Source organism: Manacus vitellinus, unplaced genomic scaffold (assembly GCF_001715985.3).
Source record: "Manacus vitellinus isolate BGI_N305 unplaced genomic scaffold, ASM171598v3 scaffold_9_pilon, whole genome shotgun sequence".
NCBI lineage: Eukaryota > Metazoa > Chordata > Aves > Passeriformes > Pipridae > Manacus > Manacus vitellinus.
This window is the reverse complement of record NW_021940917.1, coordinates 2,186,024-2,204,943: the sequence shown is the minus strand read 5'-3', so window position 1 is coordinate 2,204,943 and position 18,920 is coordinate 2,186,024. Positions and strand designations below refer to the sequence as shown.

General features: G+C 41.0%; 1 protein-coding gene across 1 annotated transcript; it reads left to right on the top strand.

Moving 5' to 3' along the window:
• The first annotated feature begins 244 nt into the window (after positions 1 to 244).
• CUNH9orf85 (chromosome unknown C9orf85 homolog) lies at positions 245 to 16,236 on the top strand. Its single transcript, XM_008931762.3, has 4 exons — positions 245 to 378; positions 13,034 to 13,140; positions 14,766 to 14,879; positions 15,691 to 16,236. The coding sequence occupies exons 1-4, from the start codon at positions 277 to 279 to the stop codon at positions 15,851 to 15,853; spliced, it is 486 nt and encodes a 161-aa protein (XP_008930010.1). The 5' UTR covers positions 245 to 276; the 3' UTR covers positions 15,854 to 16,236.
• Positions 16,237 to 18,920: the final 2,684 nt, after the last annotated feature.

Here is an 18,920-nt window from a genome sequence, read left to right as displayed (position 1 = left end):
CGGCAGAGAACGCGCGGCCCTGGCAGCGCTGAGCCCGCCCGCGCGGCCTCGGAGCGACGCCGGCCTGGCCTCCCCGCAGACTGCACCGCGCCGGCGGCTGCCGGGGCGGCCGGGGCGGCCGGGCGGGGCTTCGGCGCCGCCAGCGCCAATGGGGCGCAGCCGCAGCGCTGCCCGGCCGAGGAGGCTCCGCCTGAGCGCGGGGGAGGCGGCGGCGGCGGGCGCGGGTGCGCGAGCGCCGGGGGCGCGGGGCGGTTCCGGGCAGGGGATCGGCCGGGAATGAGCTCGGAGCGGGGGAACGTGTCCCGCACGCGGCCCCAGCGCCACCAGAACGCCCGCGCCTTTAGGAACGACAAGTACGACACGAGCACCCGGCTCAAGGTAGGCGGGGGCGGCCCAAGGGGTGTGGAGAGGTCCCAGCGGGAGAAGGGACCCCTCCGGAGGCGGCGGAGCGCCTGAGGGCGGAGCGGTGGAAAGGGTTTGGTGCCGACACTATGAACAGGGCCCTCTGAGGCCTGTGAAGCCACGGCCTGCCCCTGTGAGGTCTGTGCCGGGTCCTGGAAAACTTCGGGATTGCAGACGAAGTCACGGGGCAGTGGAAGCCGAGGCACCTCTTCGTTAGTGTTGGAGATACCTTTCACCCTGGCCTGCCCAAACCAGACACAGTGGTGCTAAGGGAGTGATCGGAACAAGGCGCTTGAGTAAGCTGTCACAGATGTGTGGTGTGAAACTTGAATCATATTTGTGACATGAAAGTACCTCGTTAAGCCAAAGAATTATTAAGAGGAAGACTGAAAAAAAGCACATTTGTGCAGTGAGTGCAGTAATTAAACGTTCCATGCGGTGTTATCCATGTGAGTTCCTGAAAGGTGCTTGGACTTCTCAAACTTTGTAACTATATGGTCATACTTCAGGGATCTTGAAGTTTTCAGATTTGAACAGGAGTTGTTTAGTTTGAACAACTCCCCCATCATCGATATAAATCTTGAGCTTCACTTAGTATACTTTTGAGACTTTAAACTGACTCACGTTTGCTTTAATTTCTTAAAAAAACCCTGAAGCATCTTTTCTGATTAGTTACATAAGAAGCTATTCTGTCAGTGCTTTTCCCACGCGTTACCATGGTTTGATATCTTTGCACTGTTGTTACAGAAGACTATTTTGTGTATTTTGTTTCTAAGCAAGGAAGCGGAAATGTTTTACAATATATTCTTGGAACACACTCATGCTTGTAGTTGTGGTAACATACTAGCACTGTGGGAGGGTATGAAGACAAGTAGTGTGACTGAGAGGGGGTGTTTCCTCTTACAAGGTAAACTGGAAAGGTGAATGAGACAAAATAGAAATGAGCATTCTAGAAGAGACTTATCTGGTGCTATTGCTGTCATGTCAGTGTTCCTTTAACTGAACCTTACTGGGCTGTAAAAAGGGGAAGAAAGTAGTAGGTTAAAGCCATGACACCAAAAAGGGAGATTTGGGTTTTGTGTGTGTTTGTTTTGGTTGTTCGTTTAGATGTTGTAGAACTAGTTCTGCAGGTTCAACGGGCTGCTTTCCTGGGACTCTAAGCAGTGACAGTATTATTTATTGAGTGATTCACTGCATGAACTCTGATAGGAGAGTGTTTTCCTGTCAGGCTACATGCACACACACCTTCAGGCAGTCATCCTTGGAGGACAACTCTAATTCCAAACCCAGGCAGATGGAGCTCTCTTAGCCCTGTAAGGCCATCCATCCAAGAGAAGGATACTCTAATTAAACCTACATCCTAAGGACCTCACTGTCACCATCCAAGCTCACTAGGCCCTGGCAGATGAACTTTAGGATTCAAGGGTGGGTCCTGTTCTGTGCTTGCTGCGTCTCACCTAAAAAATCCACTGTGCAGGCTCGAGAGTGATATCCACATTTTTAAAGCCCTGTAGCAAGAGGTGAAGGTCGAAATGGCAGGTGAAAGGTGCACTGGAAGCCACAGACCCAACCCTGCATGCAGGAGGTTCAGGACATTGGTCGCCTGAGACTGACCCCAGAGATGACAGTCTCTTTGGGCAGCATCCTGAATGACCAAGCAGCCTTTTTCAAGGAGAGCACTGCTTGCTCCACACAGAGAGGGGCCTAGAAAAGGTGGCCTAACCAAAGCCACCCTTCACCCAGTTGGTTAACCATGGCCAACGGGCATTTCTGATGCGGTCAAACAAAGTCTAAGAAACAAAGGCATACACCTGCCTTCAAAGGTGTACCCAAATTGACACTCGCATGCTGGAACATTAGAACCATGCTTGATACTGCAGATGGTGGTCGTCCTGAGCGCCTTTCTGCCCTAATCGCCCATGAACTGTCACAACTCAACATGAACATTGCTGCTCTCAATGAGGTTTGTCTCCATGAGGAAGGCAGCCTTAGAGAACATGGTGCCAGTTATACTCTCTTTTGGTCAGGTAAACCCAAAACTGAAAGGCATCTTTCAGAGTTGGCTTCATGATTAAAAACTCCATTGTTCCTAAACTTGAAAATCTGCCGACAGGTCATTCTGATGGCGTTATGTCCTGCACCTCCCACTACACAACAAGCAACACGTTGTCCTCTTTAGTATATGTGCCTCAACTCTCCAAGCTGACCCTGCCGAAAAAGATAAATTTTATACTGACCTGTGCCGCCTTACCCAAAAGATTCCCGCAGATGATAAGATCATAATCCTTGGTGATTTCAATGCCAGAGTAGGAAAGAACTTCGAAGCCTGGAAAGGAGTTTTAGGCAAGCATGGTGTTGGAAACTGCAATGATAATGGTCGCCTTCTGCTGGAATTCTGTGCGGAGCAACAGCTCACCATCACCAACACTATCTTTCAGCAGAAAAATAGTCTGAAGACAACCTGGATGCATCCCAGATCTAAGCATTGGCACCTCACTGATTATGTCTTGGTGCGACAGAGAGATGTCTGCGATGTCCATCATACCCACGTGATGCCCAGTGCAGAATGCCAAACAGATCATCGCCCTGTGCATTGTAAATTTAACTTCAGCCTTAAGTTCAGACCTATAAGGGGCGGTATTCCAAGGAGGAGACTCCAAGTTAACAATCTTCAAACAGCCACAGTGAGAGACAGATTCCAGGCAAATCTTCAAACTAGGCTTGAAAATCATTCTATAGATCCCTCTCCTGAAACACTTTGGCAACCTATTAAAAATAGCATCCTGCAGTCCTCTGAAGAATCCTTAGGGTTCTCCTACAAGAAGAAAAAGGACTGGTTTGATGAAAACAATCAAGAGATCCAGGAATTGTTGAGGAAAAAGAGATCTGCTCACCAAGCACACCTTGCTCAGCCATCTTGTCATGTAAGGAAAGCAGCCTTTCATCTTGCATGCAGCAAGCTCCAACAGCAACTCCGTGGCATCCAGAACAAGTGGTGGGTCAATCTAGCAGGAAAAATTCAGTTATGCGCTGATACAGGTGATCACAGAGGATTCTATGAGGCCTTGAAAACAGCATACGGGCCTACATACCAGGTCCAAAGCCCTCTACTCAGTGCAGATGGTCAAATGCTTCTAACAGATAAAATCTCCATTCTGAATCGATGGTCTGAACACTTTCAGACTTTTCAGTACTAGCCGTGTAGTTCAAGACTCAGCAATTCAGTCCATCACACAACAACCGGTGAAGAATGAATTGGACACTGCCCCTACTATGGGAGAAACTCTTAAGGCCATACAGCAGGTGAAAACTGGCAAGGCAGCTGGGGTTGATGGAATTCCACCCGAAGTCTGGAAACATGGGGGCCTTGCAATCCATGCTAAATTTCACGAGTTTGTGGTGTGCTGTTGGGAACTAGGTGAACTACCATCAGACCTTTGTAATGCAGTCATCATCACTTTGTGTAAGAAGAAAGGAGATAAATCAGACTGTTCAAATTACCGTGGTATTACTCTGCTCTCCATTGCTGGCAAAATCCTGGCAAGAATACTTTTGAACAGACTAATACCCACTATAGCAGAAGGAATTCTACCTGAAAGCCAACGTGGTTTCAGAGCCAACAGGAGTACCACAAGACATGGTGTTTGTTCTCAGACAACTGCAAGAGAAGTGTAGGGAACAGAACAAAGATCTCTATGCAACTTTTGTTGACCTTACCAAGGCTTTTGATACTGTGAGCAGAAAAGGTCTATGGCAGATTTTGGAACGTTTAGGTTGTCCTCCCAAGTTCCTTAAAATGATCATCTCACTTCATGAGGATCAACACGGCCAAGTCAGATACGGCGATACACTTTCTGAGCCCTTTCTAATAACCAGTGGTGTGAAACAAGGCTGCATTCTTGCACCAACCCTATTCACAATCTTTTTCAGCATGATGCTCCAAAGGGCCACAGCAGACCTCGATGAAGAAGATGGTATCTACATTCGATACCGTACTGATGGAAGCCTTTTCAACCTAAGGCGACTGAAGGCCCATGCCAAGACCTTAAACCATCTTTTCCAGGAGCGGCTTTGCGCTGATGACGCCGCCCTTGTTGCCCACACAGAAGCAGCTCTGCAGTGTTTAACATCCTGCTTTGCAGATGCTGCTAAGCTCTTTGGGCTGGAAGTCAGCTTAAAGAAGACAGAGGTTCTCTATCAACCGGCACCTCAGGAAGTCTTCCATCATCCCCATATCACCATTGGCGAATCAGAGCTCAAATCAGTCCAGCAGTCTAATTACCTAGGCAGCCTCATCTCCTTGTACGCTAAGATTGACTGAGAGATAGACAATAGGTTAGCAAAGGCGTATAGTGCTTTTGGAAAACTCCATAAAAGAGTTTGGTGAAATAAACACTTGAAGAAAAGTACAAAGATCAGTGTTTACAGAGCCATAGTGCTGTCTATTCTCTTATATGGTTCTGAATAACGGGGCATTTACCGCCACCACCTGTGACTCCTAGAACGCTTCCATCAACGCTGTCTCTGTACAATCCTAAACATCCACTGGTCAGATTATGTGACTAATACGTCTGTTCTAGAACAAGCATTGAGGCCATGTTGATGAGAACACAGCTGTGCTGGGCAGGGCACGTCTCCAGGATGAAGGACCACTGCCTCCCTAAGATCTTGCTTTGTGGTGAACTTACCACTGGCTGCTGCAAGAGAGGAGCCCCAAAGAGAAGATACAAGGACTCCCTGAAACAACATCTCAGCCTTGGCCATCTTGATCATCATAACTGGTCTTCTCTGGCCTCCAGTCGGGAGTCTGGAGACACACCATCTATAACACTTAAACGCACACAGGATCACTCTCGAGGAGAAAAGACAACACAGAAAGAATCCTGTCACCTAAGGAGTTTTTCTGCTGTGCCTTTTGCAACCAAACTTTTCTATCTCATATTGGCCTCACTAGCCACCAGCGCACTTGTAGCAAATGTGGGTAGAGCCTTTCCCAAATCCTCGTTTGCGAAGCCCAGCCGTGACATACATACACAAAAATATCCTCGAGAGTTGGTCTATCAGAAAAGTCTTTTAAGAGAAACTGAATTCTGACATCAGTTTTGTGACTTTAATACCCACATGGCTGTTTTTCTTCCCTTTTAAAATATTTTATATCCTATAGAACAAAATACCGTGCACTCCTATAAATGTAATTTTTTAATGTAACCAAGGTTTACTGTGGGCATCAATTTGTATCTTTTTCCTTTCTGTTTCAAGCAAATTATTTCTTTTCTTTCTGATCCTGCCAGTTCATGGAGAGGGCTGAGCACAGGGAAGAAGTGTCCTAAGAAGGTGCTTCCTATCCTGAGGTTAGGTTAGGTGTGTGGTAGGGGGAAGAGATGCGTTTTGTTTTGGTGTTTGGCCTGTCTACTGTTACACACTGTCCAATGCAATACTATCTTTAAAGGCTACAAAATGCTTATTAACTTAAAATTTGGATCCTGCTGCATTTGTCCTTTGAATTACCAATATTGAATATTTACTACAGTGACTTCAGGTTGTACAGTGTGTGGAGTTGAGGTGGTTATTTATAGTGTAATTGCTGCTTCTTTTGATGAAGCAGTATCTGCAGAGGAAACTGATCTAATAGTATTTTGACTTTTCTCTGCTGACAGTCGTTATCCAGTTGTTTTGTGGTTTTCTGAAAGGTTTTGTGCTCTTTGTCACTGACCTTGGCCATTTCTAATCTTAAAGGCCATAGATCTGGTTACTTGCAAAAGATCCATCTTTCCTCTAATGATTAGTCTTTACTACAACATTACTCTGGAATAGGCTTGTTGAAGTGAAACACACTTGTGTTAAAGTACACGGCCTTTCTACTGTATTTGCTACAATAGTGCTGGGAAAGCTTGCATTTTAGAGTGAGCTGAAGAATGAATAGCCAGGGCAGGGTAAGACACTGTGTTCTTAGTGATTGACTCTTAGAATTTGTTTATGGGTTTTTGATTTAAATGGTATATTCCAGAACAGCTCTTTGGAGTACTGAGGTGAGGATCATACATTATGTTGTATGATTATGCATTTTATGTAAAGCACATTACATAATTCATCATGAAAGCTGCAGTAGTTCCAGAAATGAAAACAGGTATCATTCAATGAGAACATTTAAAACTCCATTGTAGTAAGATGGTAAACCACAAAGTGATTCATATTTACACCTCGATGACTGATTTTTTTCTCCATTTCTTTCCTTTCATTAAGTACAACCCAGATGATAATCCACATTTGCCTAAATTTCAACTGTTTTTAACTCTGTACCTCAGCTTTACCATTGTGTTGATGTCCGCTAGATTTTCAGCTGGATATATGGATAAATAACTTATTGGAGACAGTGGATGAGGCTGTGGGAAGGCAGTAGGAACAGAGCAGGTGAATATAGATTAGATGCTGAGTCAGTGATCCTGACTTGAAGCACAGAAGGGAGATAGAGATAAACCAGTGCCCAACTGGAATTGTCAGATAACAGCATTGCAGTGTTTTTAGCTTATGCTCTTGCTGCAACATATGGTTGCTTGATAGGCTAAAGTTTATTCTCTAGCTATCCCTGTTATTCTGTGTTCAGAAGTACCTTCAGGCTTGGGTTGTAGCCTCTCATGTAGGGAGAATAGGAGCAAATATAACATCTGTTCTGGACTCTAACTCAACTTTGGAAGTAGTGGGGAGAGTGAGAGAGGGAATGAGTGGTTGCACAAGGTGTATATGGTGTGTGTGGGTGTGGGGGGTTGTCTTCGTGTGTTTTCCATTCTTTCTGGGCTATGTGTTGAGAGTTGACTGACAGTCCTTCCAGTTCCCCCTTAAATGCTATATAGACATCCATGTGTTGATTAAAATTTGAAATACACTTGATGAGAAAGTATCTGTAGAAAAAGAAATTTCAAGTAACACTGATAGAGTATATGAGCAAGTGAAGCTCTATGGGAGACTTAATTTCAGCTGGTGAAATATGTCTTAGAACCCTGAAATCTGCCATCTCAGTTTCACATTTGCTAGTCTGCACTGATCTGCTATAACTGTCTTATAGTGATGTGCTGCAAATCCTGGGGAGTTTTGTTTCTCTGAGAAGTGCAATTGTTCGGAAGTGCTGCATTCATCCTTGTTGATTGAACCAGTGTCACCTGTGTTTCTGACAAGAAAATTTGTGGGTGGCGTTAACATTACATTCATTTACAGCAGAATAGACTACTGATGTGTGCTCAATAGCAGGAGTCTGCTTTCAATAGAGAAAATCAAAATACTCATGGATTCACATATAATTAGAAATTTACAAACAGATGCTGAAGCTTCTTTGAAACCCTGTCATTACACCTTGCTTGTGAGTGCTTTAATGCTAGTTTAAGCTAGGGATTATTTTATTTGCCAAGTTAGTAGGTGTAGATGCATGTGTTTACTTTAATACATTCTGAACTGCTTTTGGCAGGATGTTAAGTGTTTTATTATTAGGTTTTGTGAGCAGAGGATGTTGATTCCTTAATGTACAACTGTGTGTATATAGGGTGCACATGGAATATTTTGTGACTTCATAGGTTAAGATTGTTTATGTCTGTCTGTTTACGTATTGCATAACTGTAATTTCTTTGGAGAATATATAGATCTACTGTAAGCACTAGATGAGTTGCACTTGTCATTGAAGCAAAGTATGGCAAAGAGAGCACTATTGTCTAAAACAGAGAAATGAGCATAAGGAAAATCCCAGAAAAACTGCTGTGACAGAAACATAATCTAACCTGTTGAAGTAGTTTTCACACCAAGAAATTAATTTCAGACCACAAGCACTACCTCCTATTTGGGTGTAAAAGCTGGGTAGAAAAGTTGGAGGGGAATAATGAAGTTGACAAGCCTTATGCAGCTGTTTGTGTGATTGTTGGTTTTTTACACCCTTAAAGGAAAGCAAGCAAATGGGCAAAAGAAGAAAATATGAGTACATGAAAGTTTAAACAATATACAAAATATAATAGGATAATAGGTGACTATTAATAGGAAAAGTAAGCAGCAGAGGGGTTTCTTTGATTTTACTGGTGACTTCCCCATTCTGACTGGGAACTGAGAAACCAGAAAAGTTTATCTTCCAGTTTGTTAGGAGAACTTACTCTCAGATGTTCTTTAGTGATTTCAAAAATCCGAAAAAACAGCTTATTGAAATCTTTCATTAGGGACAGCTTTCTTTAAACTTCTTTAGTCTGCATTGCTTTTGGAAGTGGTATATTACCTTTTTTTGGTCAAAGAAAATATTGTATTCAGTGTAAAAAAACACAGTAAATTGTCAACTTGTTTTAGTAATAGTTGCATTTAAATATCATGCTTTTTTTTCTGATCAAAATAAATGTAAAAGACAAACACAAGTCAAGGTTAAGCTCTGTAATTGCCTGCTTTACATCAATCCATCATTCTCTATTGACTTTCTAAACCAACAGTCTGGTAGAGGGATTGTAGAGTCATAATCTCTCTTGTATTCAGATGTGCTAAGCCAATGATTAACTACACTGTCCCATACTTGAAGTGTCAACATTGAGTAAAAAATGCAGGAAATTGCTGAGGGGGAGGAAGAGGCTGTATGTGTGCCTTTTAGAAGGAGGAAATTAGAACTTAAAAGCTGTTTTCTTTCTTCCAGTTTGTTACCTTCTGAGCAGATGCTATGTGATTTCTTTGAGTAGCTGTGTAAGATTTATGGTCCTGCAGGTAACAAGGTTGAAAAATCCAGGTGTATTTATGCCTTGATCAGGACCCTAAATGTGATTTTTGGCACACATAAATGTGATTATAGACTCATAGAATGGTTTGGGTTGAAAGGGACCTTAAAGATCATCTAGTTCTGCCCTCACTGCCGTGGGCAGGGATCCCTTCCACTAGACCAGGTTGCTCAGAGCTCCATACAACCTAGCCTTAAACACTTTGAGAAATGGAGAATTTATAACTTCTCTGGGCAACCTGTTCCAATGCCTCACCACCTTGACAATAAAGAGTTTTTTCCTAATATCTGATCTAAACCTATTCTTTTTCAGTTTGAAGTAATTTCTCCTTGTCGCATCACTATATCCTCTTGTAAAAAGTCCCTTCTACCTCTCTTATAACCCCGTTACGTACTGGAAGGTGCTCTGAGGTCTCCATGGATCCTTCTCTAGGCTAAACAGCCAAACTCTCTCACCCTGTCTTCATAGGAGAGATGTTCCAGCCCTGTGATTAACTTAGTGGTCATCTCTGGACTTGTTCATGTCTTTCTTATGTTGAGAACCCCAGAGCTGGACGCAGTACTCCAGATGGGGTCTCACAAGAGCGGAGCAGAGGGGCAGAATCACCTCCCTTGACCTACTGGCCACGCTGCTTTTGATGCAGCCCAGGACACAGTTGACTTCCTGGGCTGTGAATACACATTGCTGGCTCATGTCCAGCTTCTCATTCACCAGCAACCCCACAGTCCTTTTCCTCAGAGCTGCTCTCCACCCACCGTATATTTGTGCTTGGGATTGCTCTGACCCAGGTGTAGCACCTTGCACTTGGTCTAGTTAAATTTCACAAGGTTCACACAGGCCCACCTCTCAAGCCGGTCCAGATCCCTCTGGATGACATCCCTTCCCTCCAGTGGGTTGACCGTGCCACACAGCTTGGTGTCATGGGAGAACTTGCTGAGGGTGCACTTGATCCCGCAGTCCAAATCCCTTCTTCTTGTCCTGAGTAATGAGGTCTTCGGCATCCTTCCAGAGAGGACCCACATTTTCCCTAGTCTTTCTTTTACTGCTGATGTACCTAAAGAAGACCTTTTTTTTGTTACCTTCGATATCCTTGGCCGGATTTAGTTCTGCCAGTGCTTTAGCTTTCCTAACCATCTCCCTGGCTGTTTGGACAATTTCTGTGTATTCCTTTCAGGCTACCTTTCCCTGCTTCCACCCTCTCTGAGCTACCTGTTTATGTTTAAGTTTGTCCAGGAGCTTGTTCATCCATGCAGGCCTCCTGGTTTTCTTCCTTGATTTCCTCTTCGTAGGGATGCATTGCTCTTGAGAATAGAGGAGACAATCCTTGAATATCATCGAGCTCTCTTGGACCCCTCTTCCCTCTAGAGTTCTATCCCACAGCACTCTACCAAGGAGGTCCTTGAAGACACTACTCTCTGAAGTCCAGGGCAGTGAGCTTTCTCTCACCCTCCTCACTGACCCAAGGATCTTAAACTCCACTTCTTCATGGTCACTGCAGCCCAGGCTGCCCCTGGACTTCACATTGCCCACCAGCCCCTTCTTGTTGGTGAGAACAAGGTGCAGCATAGCACCTCCTCTCATTGGCTCTTCAGTCTTGGAAAGTTGTCATCAGTGCATGCTAGGAACCTCCTGGATTGCCTATGCCCTGCTATGCTGCTCCTCCGTCCTTGCCATCTTGGGCTTTCAGGATGGCCAGTGTTTCAGCCTGATTAAAAAAAGAAAAAGAAATCACTGTGTGATTGTTGTGTATTCTGGAGCCAGATGGTAAGCGTATTGGGAAAGAGAATAGCTTTATAAATCTTCATTAATAATAGCTTTGCATATTTCCTTGTTCTATAGCAGATGCTTAGCAGAATTTATCATAGGCTGCCTGTTTGACAAACTTTGGTTTTGCTTCAGATGAGAGGTGAAGTAGTTTCTGTTTCATTCTTCTACACTGTTTATGCCACATGCAGTCCTGAGCCTGGCCTCTTGCATTCCAAGTGCCTTACTCATGGCTGAGCCTGTCTCTCCATCACTTGGTACTGTAGCTCCAGCCCCAGCCAGCAGCTATTGTGTCAGGATGTGTTGTGGGAAATGAGGTGGTTTTCCTTCAGGAGTGCCTTTGGAAAGACAACTGTCTGTCTTCAGCTTAAACTACTGCAGTCTTTTGATATTCATTGGGTTTTGCCCTAGCAATACTAGAAAATAGCAGAAAACAGTAAAGAGCATCTGGAAATACAAATTACAGTGTTTGTGTCTGTCCCCCCTCCTGCATTACCAATCAGTGCAAGTCAGGCGAGTGAGAGGGAAAACTGGAAAGTTCAGGTTAATTTGCAGGTTGATAGAAGCTTACTGGAGCCTTATTTCAGTGCTGGTCAAGCACTGAAAATAAGGCTTATCTTCGAATGGCATGAATTTTGAAACACTGAACACTGTGCTCACAGTGGTTTGAACTGTGAGCCCTCTAACAGGGAGAAGTTACTGATGCTGAAAACTTACTGATTATTTTCTTGTCTCAGAAAGTTTGTACATTAGCCAAATGTTTGTGTTTCTTGGAAAATGTAATTCATGATACCTCAGAACCACACCTTTCTGTATTCAATATTCAAGCAGTCTGCAAAACCTTGTTTCTTTGATTTCCTAATGTGCAAAGTCTGTAATTGATAATTTGGAAAATAGTTTTATTTTAATTGAAATTGTCAGAGTACACCACACCTTCAGTTAACCACACCATGGGAAAACTCCTACCAAATGGTGGAAGTTTAGTAAAAATGGAGACAATGGAAAACAAGTCCCAGATTATACTCTCACTTGGAAGTAGCATTTTCTCTGCCACAAACATAGAATATGATACTGTATTTTTAAAACCGGGCTTGTTGTTTGTCTAATGTATCGAAGTAGAACTTTGTGGAGTAGAGAGAAGCTCTTGTGGGTCATAAAAGCAGGAAAATACTTCAGAACATGTTATATTCATAGAATATACTCAATGGAATATTCATATTCATAGAACTTTTGGTTTATTTGAAAAAGAATAACATGAACTGTAATCCAAATTAATACACAATCCGTTCCAATGAACGGATTTTAGGTATTCTAAGAGGTAGATGTGGTTTAGACCATCTTAATAATGTAATGTTAGTGTGGTAGCCATTTTTAAGTCTAAAAAAGGCACAATGATTTTTTTATTACATGCAATTTCTTAATTGTGAAATTTCTTTTTTAAATTTCTGAATGAATACAACATCCATACGATAGATAATGTTACTGCTGTCATTCTTAGATAGAGGAGAAATAAAACTATGTTGAACATACAAGTATATGTTGCCTGTTATTTAAGGTGGCAGTGTGGTTTGGTACTACTTTCTATCTCAGAATAACTTCTCTTGCACAAATAGTATTGGCAAATTGACATTTTATATTTCTAAGCAAGGTAAAACAAAATGTTTTGGAGATCTTAAGGTAAATTTTGATTGTGTTGAAAATACTCTGTTGTTTAAATGACCATTTTGAGGATTCTATCTTAGTTACATGAGAGCAAAAATGTATTAGTTTTTCATAAAAGAAGGTTAGGGTTAGAGAGGGATTGAATGGTTTGACTGCAAATAGTGTTTGGATTCTACTTTATTGTTATCTGAGAAAAAAATCCTAAGGCTATTTGAAGTATGTAGTATAGTGATAACTTGAGCAATAATAACTTAAATCTTAAGTCTTGTGAGTTGCCTTCTTTGGATAAAAATGGTATATTTCCAAGCTCTTTTATTCTTAAATCTGTTTTGTAAAATTATTAATGTTAAGATCAAGTAAACATATTTCTAAATACTGTATTAATCATATGATTGATGGAAATGCTTTCTAAGCAAGATTACACTTATTACAGTAGGAAATCTTCAATGTATTTTTGTTTTTATTTATTTACTTAGAAAATAAATGCTAAGCTTCATGATGGTGTATGTCAGCATTGCAAAGGTATCTTGGAGTGGCGAGTAAAATTCAGCAAGTACAAACTACTATCAAAACCTAAAAAATGGTGAGTTAAGATACTTTGTGTTAATTGCTGATCATGTAGTTTTTGAACTTTTGGAAAATATTCTTGTTTTGGAAACTTAAGGAGCTGCTACTATGTAACATTTCTAAAATTTGGAGTCTGCAGTGACAATATATAAGCAATCAAAAATTTTAAATTTGTATTAATGAATTAAAATTAATTTTCTAATTCATTATTCTTTTACCTTAAACTTTTGGATAGAAAACACAGAGGAAAAGCAACTGCTTCCCTCTTTGCTGTTAAAAATGGTTGAACTGTGGACCTGGAAATTTCCAAGACTTGCAGTGTGTCCTCCTGAATAAAAATTCAAACTGGACCTGTTGTAACACAATTTTCTAAGTCCTTGTTTCAAGTCAGTACTAGAGGAATCTGCACACCTCTTAACTTTTGTACTTCACAAATGTTTGCGATACATGCATTTCAATACCTCTTAGCACGTTTGCTCCTTTTCTGTAAGAAACTATAATTTCCTAAATATTAAAATGCTGGCATTGTTTGCACACAGTTCTGTATTACGTGGTTTTGTATAAGTGCATAACAAAGATGATAAATATTTTAACCTATCACAAACCTATACATTATTTTAATTTTCCAAACTAGATGCTCTCTGCTTACTTCTTATTTGCTCAGGTCCTTACCCTCCTGTGGTAGCAGAACAGCCGGTGTTTCAGCAGTGAAACACTGAACCCAGAGAAACCACAGCTGGGCTGTGGTGTGTGATGCAGCCAGGTTTGTCACAGTAGCTTGCTCAGTGTTCATGTGTTGCATTCTTCTGAAATACTCAGGAACTGCTTGAAGAGGTTCTGTAGATGTATTTGTGCAGTTCCCTGAGTAGATGATGTATTTTATTTTTACCTTCATTAGATTAAAAAGTCATTAATATTGTTGCTGTTACAGTTCGTTTACTTTTGGGGGCATGAGAACCAAGAAGTGACTTCTAAGACAGCTGCATTACATGGAGTATATTGTTCTGGGTTATGTTCTCCAAAGATACAAGGCTTTAGAAACATCAGCTCAATGTTAAGCCATAGCATTTTGGAAATTGCTTAATCTACAGGGTTTTATCATATTTTGAAAAAGAATAGGCCAAGACCTCTACATAATTAGGTTGGGTTTGTTGAGAATACTTTTCCATGCAGGCTTGTGTTCATAGAAAACAAAGTCCAGCACTGACTCAGTTTATGCTGATAAGTTTAAGAGCAGCGTTTGAACTGAAAGCTTTTTATTTGTAAAATCCATGTACCTTTTTATACCGTATTCTACTTTTATCATTAAACGAGAAGAAGTAGTTATGCAACTTTAAAAATAAAAACTACCTAGTGAGATGAATGGAAACCTTTCTTTTGTCACTTCAAATATAAAAATTCTTGATTTAGTGTTTCTTTTTCAGTTCTTGTTTTAATAATTCTTCCTGAAAAAGGTATAGGAGGGAGATAAAAGGCAATGATATTGATAGTGCTACTTGTTGAAACACTGGTTGTTTTACTTGAAACTGGCATAAAACAAGTTGTTCCTCTTTTGAAGAATATGTCTGTATTGTGTTTGAACACAGAATGTTTGATATGTGTCCACAATATTTTTTAATCATGTTTTCTTTCTCTTCACAGTGTGAAGTGCCTCCAGAAGACTGTAAAAGATCCTTATCATATTATTTGTCGGCCATGTGCTAGTAAACTAGAAATCTGTGCAAAATGTGGAAAAGAAGAGGAAATAGTAATTCCGTAAGTACCTTATAGTTTATATAGTTTCAGTACTGCACTGTTTCTTCCCCTTTTAATAAACCTTGTTTGGAAATTGCCAAGAAGCTGTTGTACTTTACGCCATATTCTGAATAATTCTAACAGGAATCAGCAGGAGTAAATTTCCTCACTTTCTTCTTATGAAACTGGGGGTGAAGTGCTTATTGATGTTAGTGAGGCTGAGCCAAAAAAAGTTGTACTCAGATAAGACTTCTAACACCAAAGGGTGAATTGCACATCTTCCTTAAGAGCAAAGCACTTCAAAACAGATTTTAGTGTAGAGCATCATAAAATATGCATAAGCCAACTTACTGTTTGCATTTTGTCTGTCACTTGGTGATTCAGTTACTAGTGAACAGAAAAACTAAACAAGGACTGATATTGAGCACAGTTACCACAGTATATTTATTAGAGTTTGGGGGTTTTTGTTCTTTGACTGTCTCTTTACTGAGTATGATGCATAAAACACTTTAATTTACTGTGGACAGCAACAGCTGTCCAGCAGTTGCTTAGGTGATCAAGCTGTTAATTTATTTATTTTTTTCCTTCACAGACTCTTCCATATGAAATACTTTTTGATGTATAAAATACGTACTTTACTGTGTTCTATATCTTTGCTATTCAATGTGAAAGTAACTTTAGGTTATTGTTCCCCTCCTCCTTCTTCTTCCCACCTCCTGCCATCATTCATCCCATACTGATATGAAATATTGGGAGAGTATTCTATCTTCCATCCCATTCTTGTTTAAATTCCAGAAGTGGGTGGTGATAACATCCATCTTGCTTTCTGCAGGATTGACAAAGGACAAGGCAGAACTGAGAGGGAGACTACTAAAACCAGCCAAGAGAGCAGTGGATTGGAGGATGAGCTGGATTTTGATACAAACTTCAGTAGTACAGATAGTGATGAAGATTCCGATGTGCTTAAAGAACGATTTAAAAGTATGAACTTCTGAAGGACAGAGATCTAAAAGGTTGAGTTTATATGAGAAACTATATGCGATCAAAAGTGGTAAACCACTTTTAAACTGCTCTGAAAACCTGATTTGACATCTAAGGTCTTTACATGTAAATGTTGGCACTCTGTACTATGATGTTTTTTGGGGGGTTTGTATAAATAAATATTTTTTTGTATTAAGAGTAGAATTTCTTGTGAAAAGATTCAGAAATTGAATCTGTAAGCACAGTTAGTTATTGCATACATATAACAACTTACTGTTTCTTTGAAATAAAGCCTCTTTGTATAATCATGTAGTTGTTCTAAATTCAATATTACATGATTGTTGTATTGCCACTTGGAAAGCTACATGAAAGTCTAGAATAAGTACAGTCTTGTCATAAAAAGAGTTAAACCAGATGTAATGGCTTATTGAAGGAAGAACTTGCAAAATTCTGTCAATGAGTTTCCAAATGGGGTCAAAATACCAAGTGGTCATTACCCTTAAGCCTGTTGTCTCTTTTTTGTGGGAAAAAAAAAAAAAAGAGGGTCTAAATGCTATCACCATTTCATGAGCAGTTAATGCTTATTTACCGTATATAAATATGCATAGCCAGCTGGAAGTCAGTCTCTTCTCCCAGATAACTAGCAAAGGACAAGAGGACACAGTCTTAAGCTCCACCAGGGGAGGTTTAGGTTGGACCTTAGGAAGAACTTCTTCACAGAAGAGGTGATTGGGCATTGGAATGCCCCAGGGACGTGGTGGATTCACCGCCTCTGGAGGTATTTAAGAAGAGACTGGATGTGGCACTTAGTACCATGGTCTAGTTGACAAGGGGTGTTGGGTCGCAGGTAAGACTCAATGATCTCAGAAGTCTTTTCCAACCTAGGTGATTCTGTGATTACAGATTTGTGACCTTGTTACTACCAATGTTTTGTAAAGAAAATACCTGCAGACTACTTAGAATTCATCATAACAGGTTTCACACTTCCTCTTCCTTTGACTCTAGGTCTAGTGTTGTGAATGATGATCATACAGTTACTCCCTTCCCAGTTTTCAATTCTCTCTAGGAGTCATTCCAACATAGATTAAGCTCTACAAAGAACTTAACTGAATTTGCAGTAACTGTGTTTTACTGGATTCAAGATGGTTTGATTTCTTCTCTTCTGCCTTATCTCTATATACATTCAACTAACAATATATAGGCATTAACCTATGACAATGTGCTGTACCATCTTTACTAACTGTATAGTAGCTACACATCTGCTTTGGTGCTTTGTCTGATTTGCAAGTGGGTATGGAAAAATTTGCTTCCCAAGCTACCTTTTTCAAGTGCACTGTGGGGGAATTCAGCTCTGGGATTATTCCCCATCCCTGCCCTGGAATGAGGGAAATACTGCAACTTAATCCTTTGGCTACGGATAGGCACCCCATGTTTGTTCTGAAGAGTCAGTGAAGCTGCAAAACACCAGTAAGCTTTTCTGCTTACTACCAGAAAAGGTTGTTGTCAGGTGTTTTCAGAAGTGACTGAATCTGAAAGTCACGTTGCATTGACAGATAAACCCTCCCAGCAGAGCAGCAGTGACATCTGGCTTGGTGTTACATCTGTTGTCCTGCCACTTTATTCAACAAAGGCAGAGTAAACAGGAAATATCACACATATACACACACTGCAGATGACCATGTAGAGGGGTGGGTAGAGGGAAGTTAATAAGTAATCTGGATTTAGCTTCAGAAAGGATCTGTCTGAAAGGGAAACCATGTCACCAAAAGCTTGGCTTTTGAAAGTGACATGCGTATGGGAAATGTTCTTCCACTTGGAAAAATCTATAATGGCCTAATCCTTTGTCAGAAGGTAAGAGGAAATCCTGAAATGATAGGAAAACATGTCATGGAACTGGCAGGACCTGTATAATGAGAAAATTAGGGGAAGTACTCTCTTGTCGAAGGAGTGGTGCAACCTGTCAGTACCAGGGGTAAGCAGAGCCACACACAAATAAGCCACGTGTAGCAACAGAATATAAACAGCACGGGAAGTCCTCTGAAGTCAGCGTCCTCATGTCACACACCTGATGCTCTGTCTGGAGCTTAGGTAGGCAGTTGATACCAGAGCTGATGAAACTTTGCTGTGTGACGGCAGCCTAAATGATGCTCTCAGACTGCAGGCTGGCAGGCAAAAGATTTTATTATAAACAAACTTGTTCTTTTTATCTACTTTTTCTCTGTCCACGTGCTAATATAATATATGTCATTGCTGAAGTGTTCTTGTTCACACGTCTGTATCTCATCACTAATTGGTCTCTAGCTTCTGTGCACGCGCCCCATCCTGTCTCCTGACAGGTCACCGGCGTCTCTTCTCATGTCCAAACATAGTCCTCTATCTGCAGCTGTTTTTCTTCTCTTTCTCACACTTTCTTCCTTAATGAGGTTTTACTTGTTCCTTTGCCAGGCCACAGCTGTAGCTCAAGGTCAAAGCTGCCTTACTACAGCTGTGAGTGAGCACAGCTGCAGAGGTGACTGGCTGGTGTTAGTCCAGCCTCTCTGAAGACAGCTTTTGGTTCTGGGTCTATGTCTTTGGTCATAACTGTGGTTAAAAGATATGCTACTGGAAATGATTGCTGCAAGACCATGTACCATGGTGGCTGTGAGTCAGCTTACAAAGTTGCACCTTTGCAAGTGTGATAGTTTTCACCCTAGGCCTTCCTGGAGATGTTGAAAAAACACTTCTAACAGGAACAATAAGAACAATTTTAATTTTAATTTTGACTGAAGTTAGAACATATTTGTAACTGCATTAAGATATTATTTTTCTAAGAATTTAATAGTTCTGAATTTCAATTTTTCTTTCTTTTTTTTCCTTTCTGTTGTATGAAGAACTTATAGAATATAGGATTATGGAGGGGTATGACCCCTTTAAAATATAAAGAATATAAAGAATATAAAGAATATATAGATGAGAAAATTTTTAAGAAAGGAAGAAAATCAAAAGTCACCAGAGATTTCTGAAAATATCTTCAGCTTAGTCACATAAAAGAAATTATTTTTAGAGTTTTTAATTGAGATTTTGAAAGCTTTCTACCTCTTT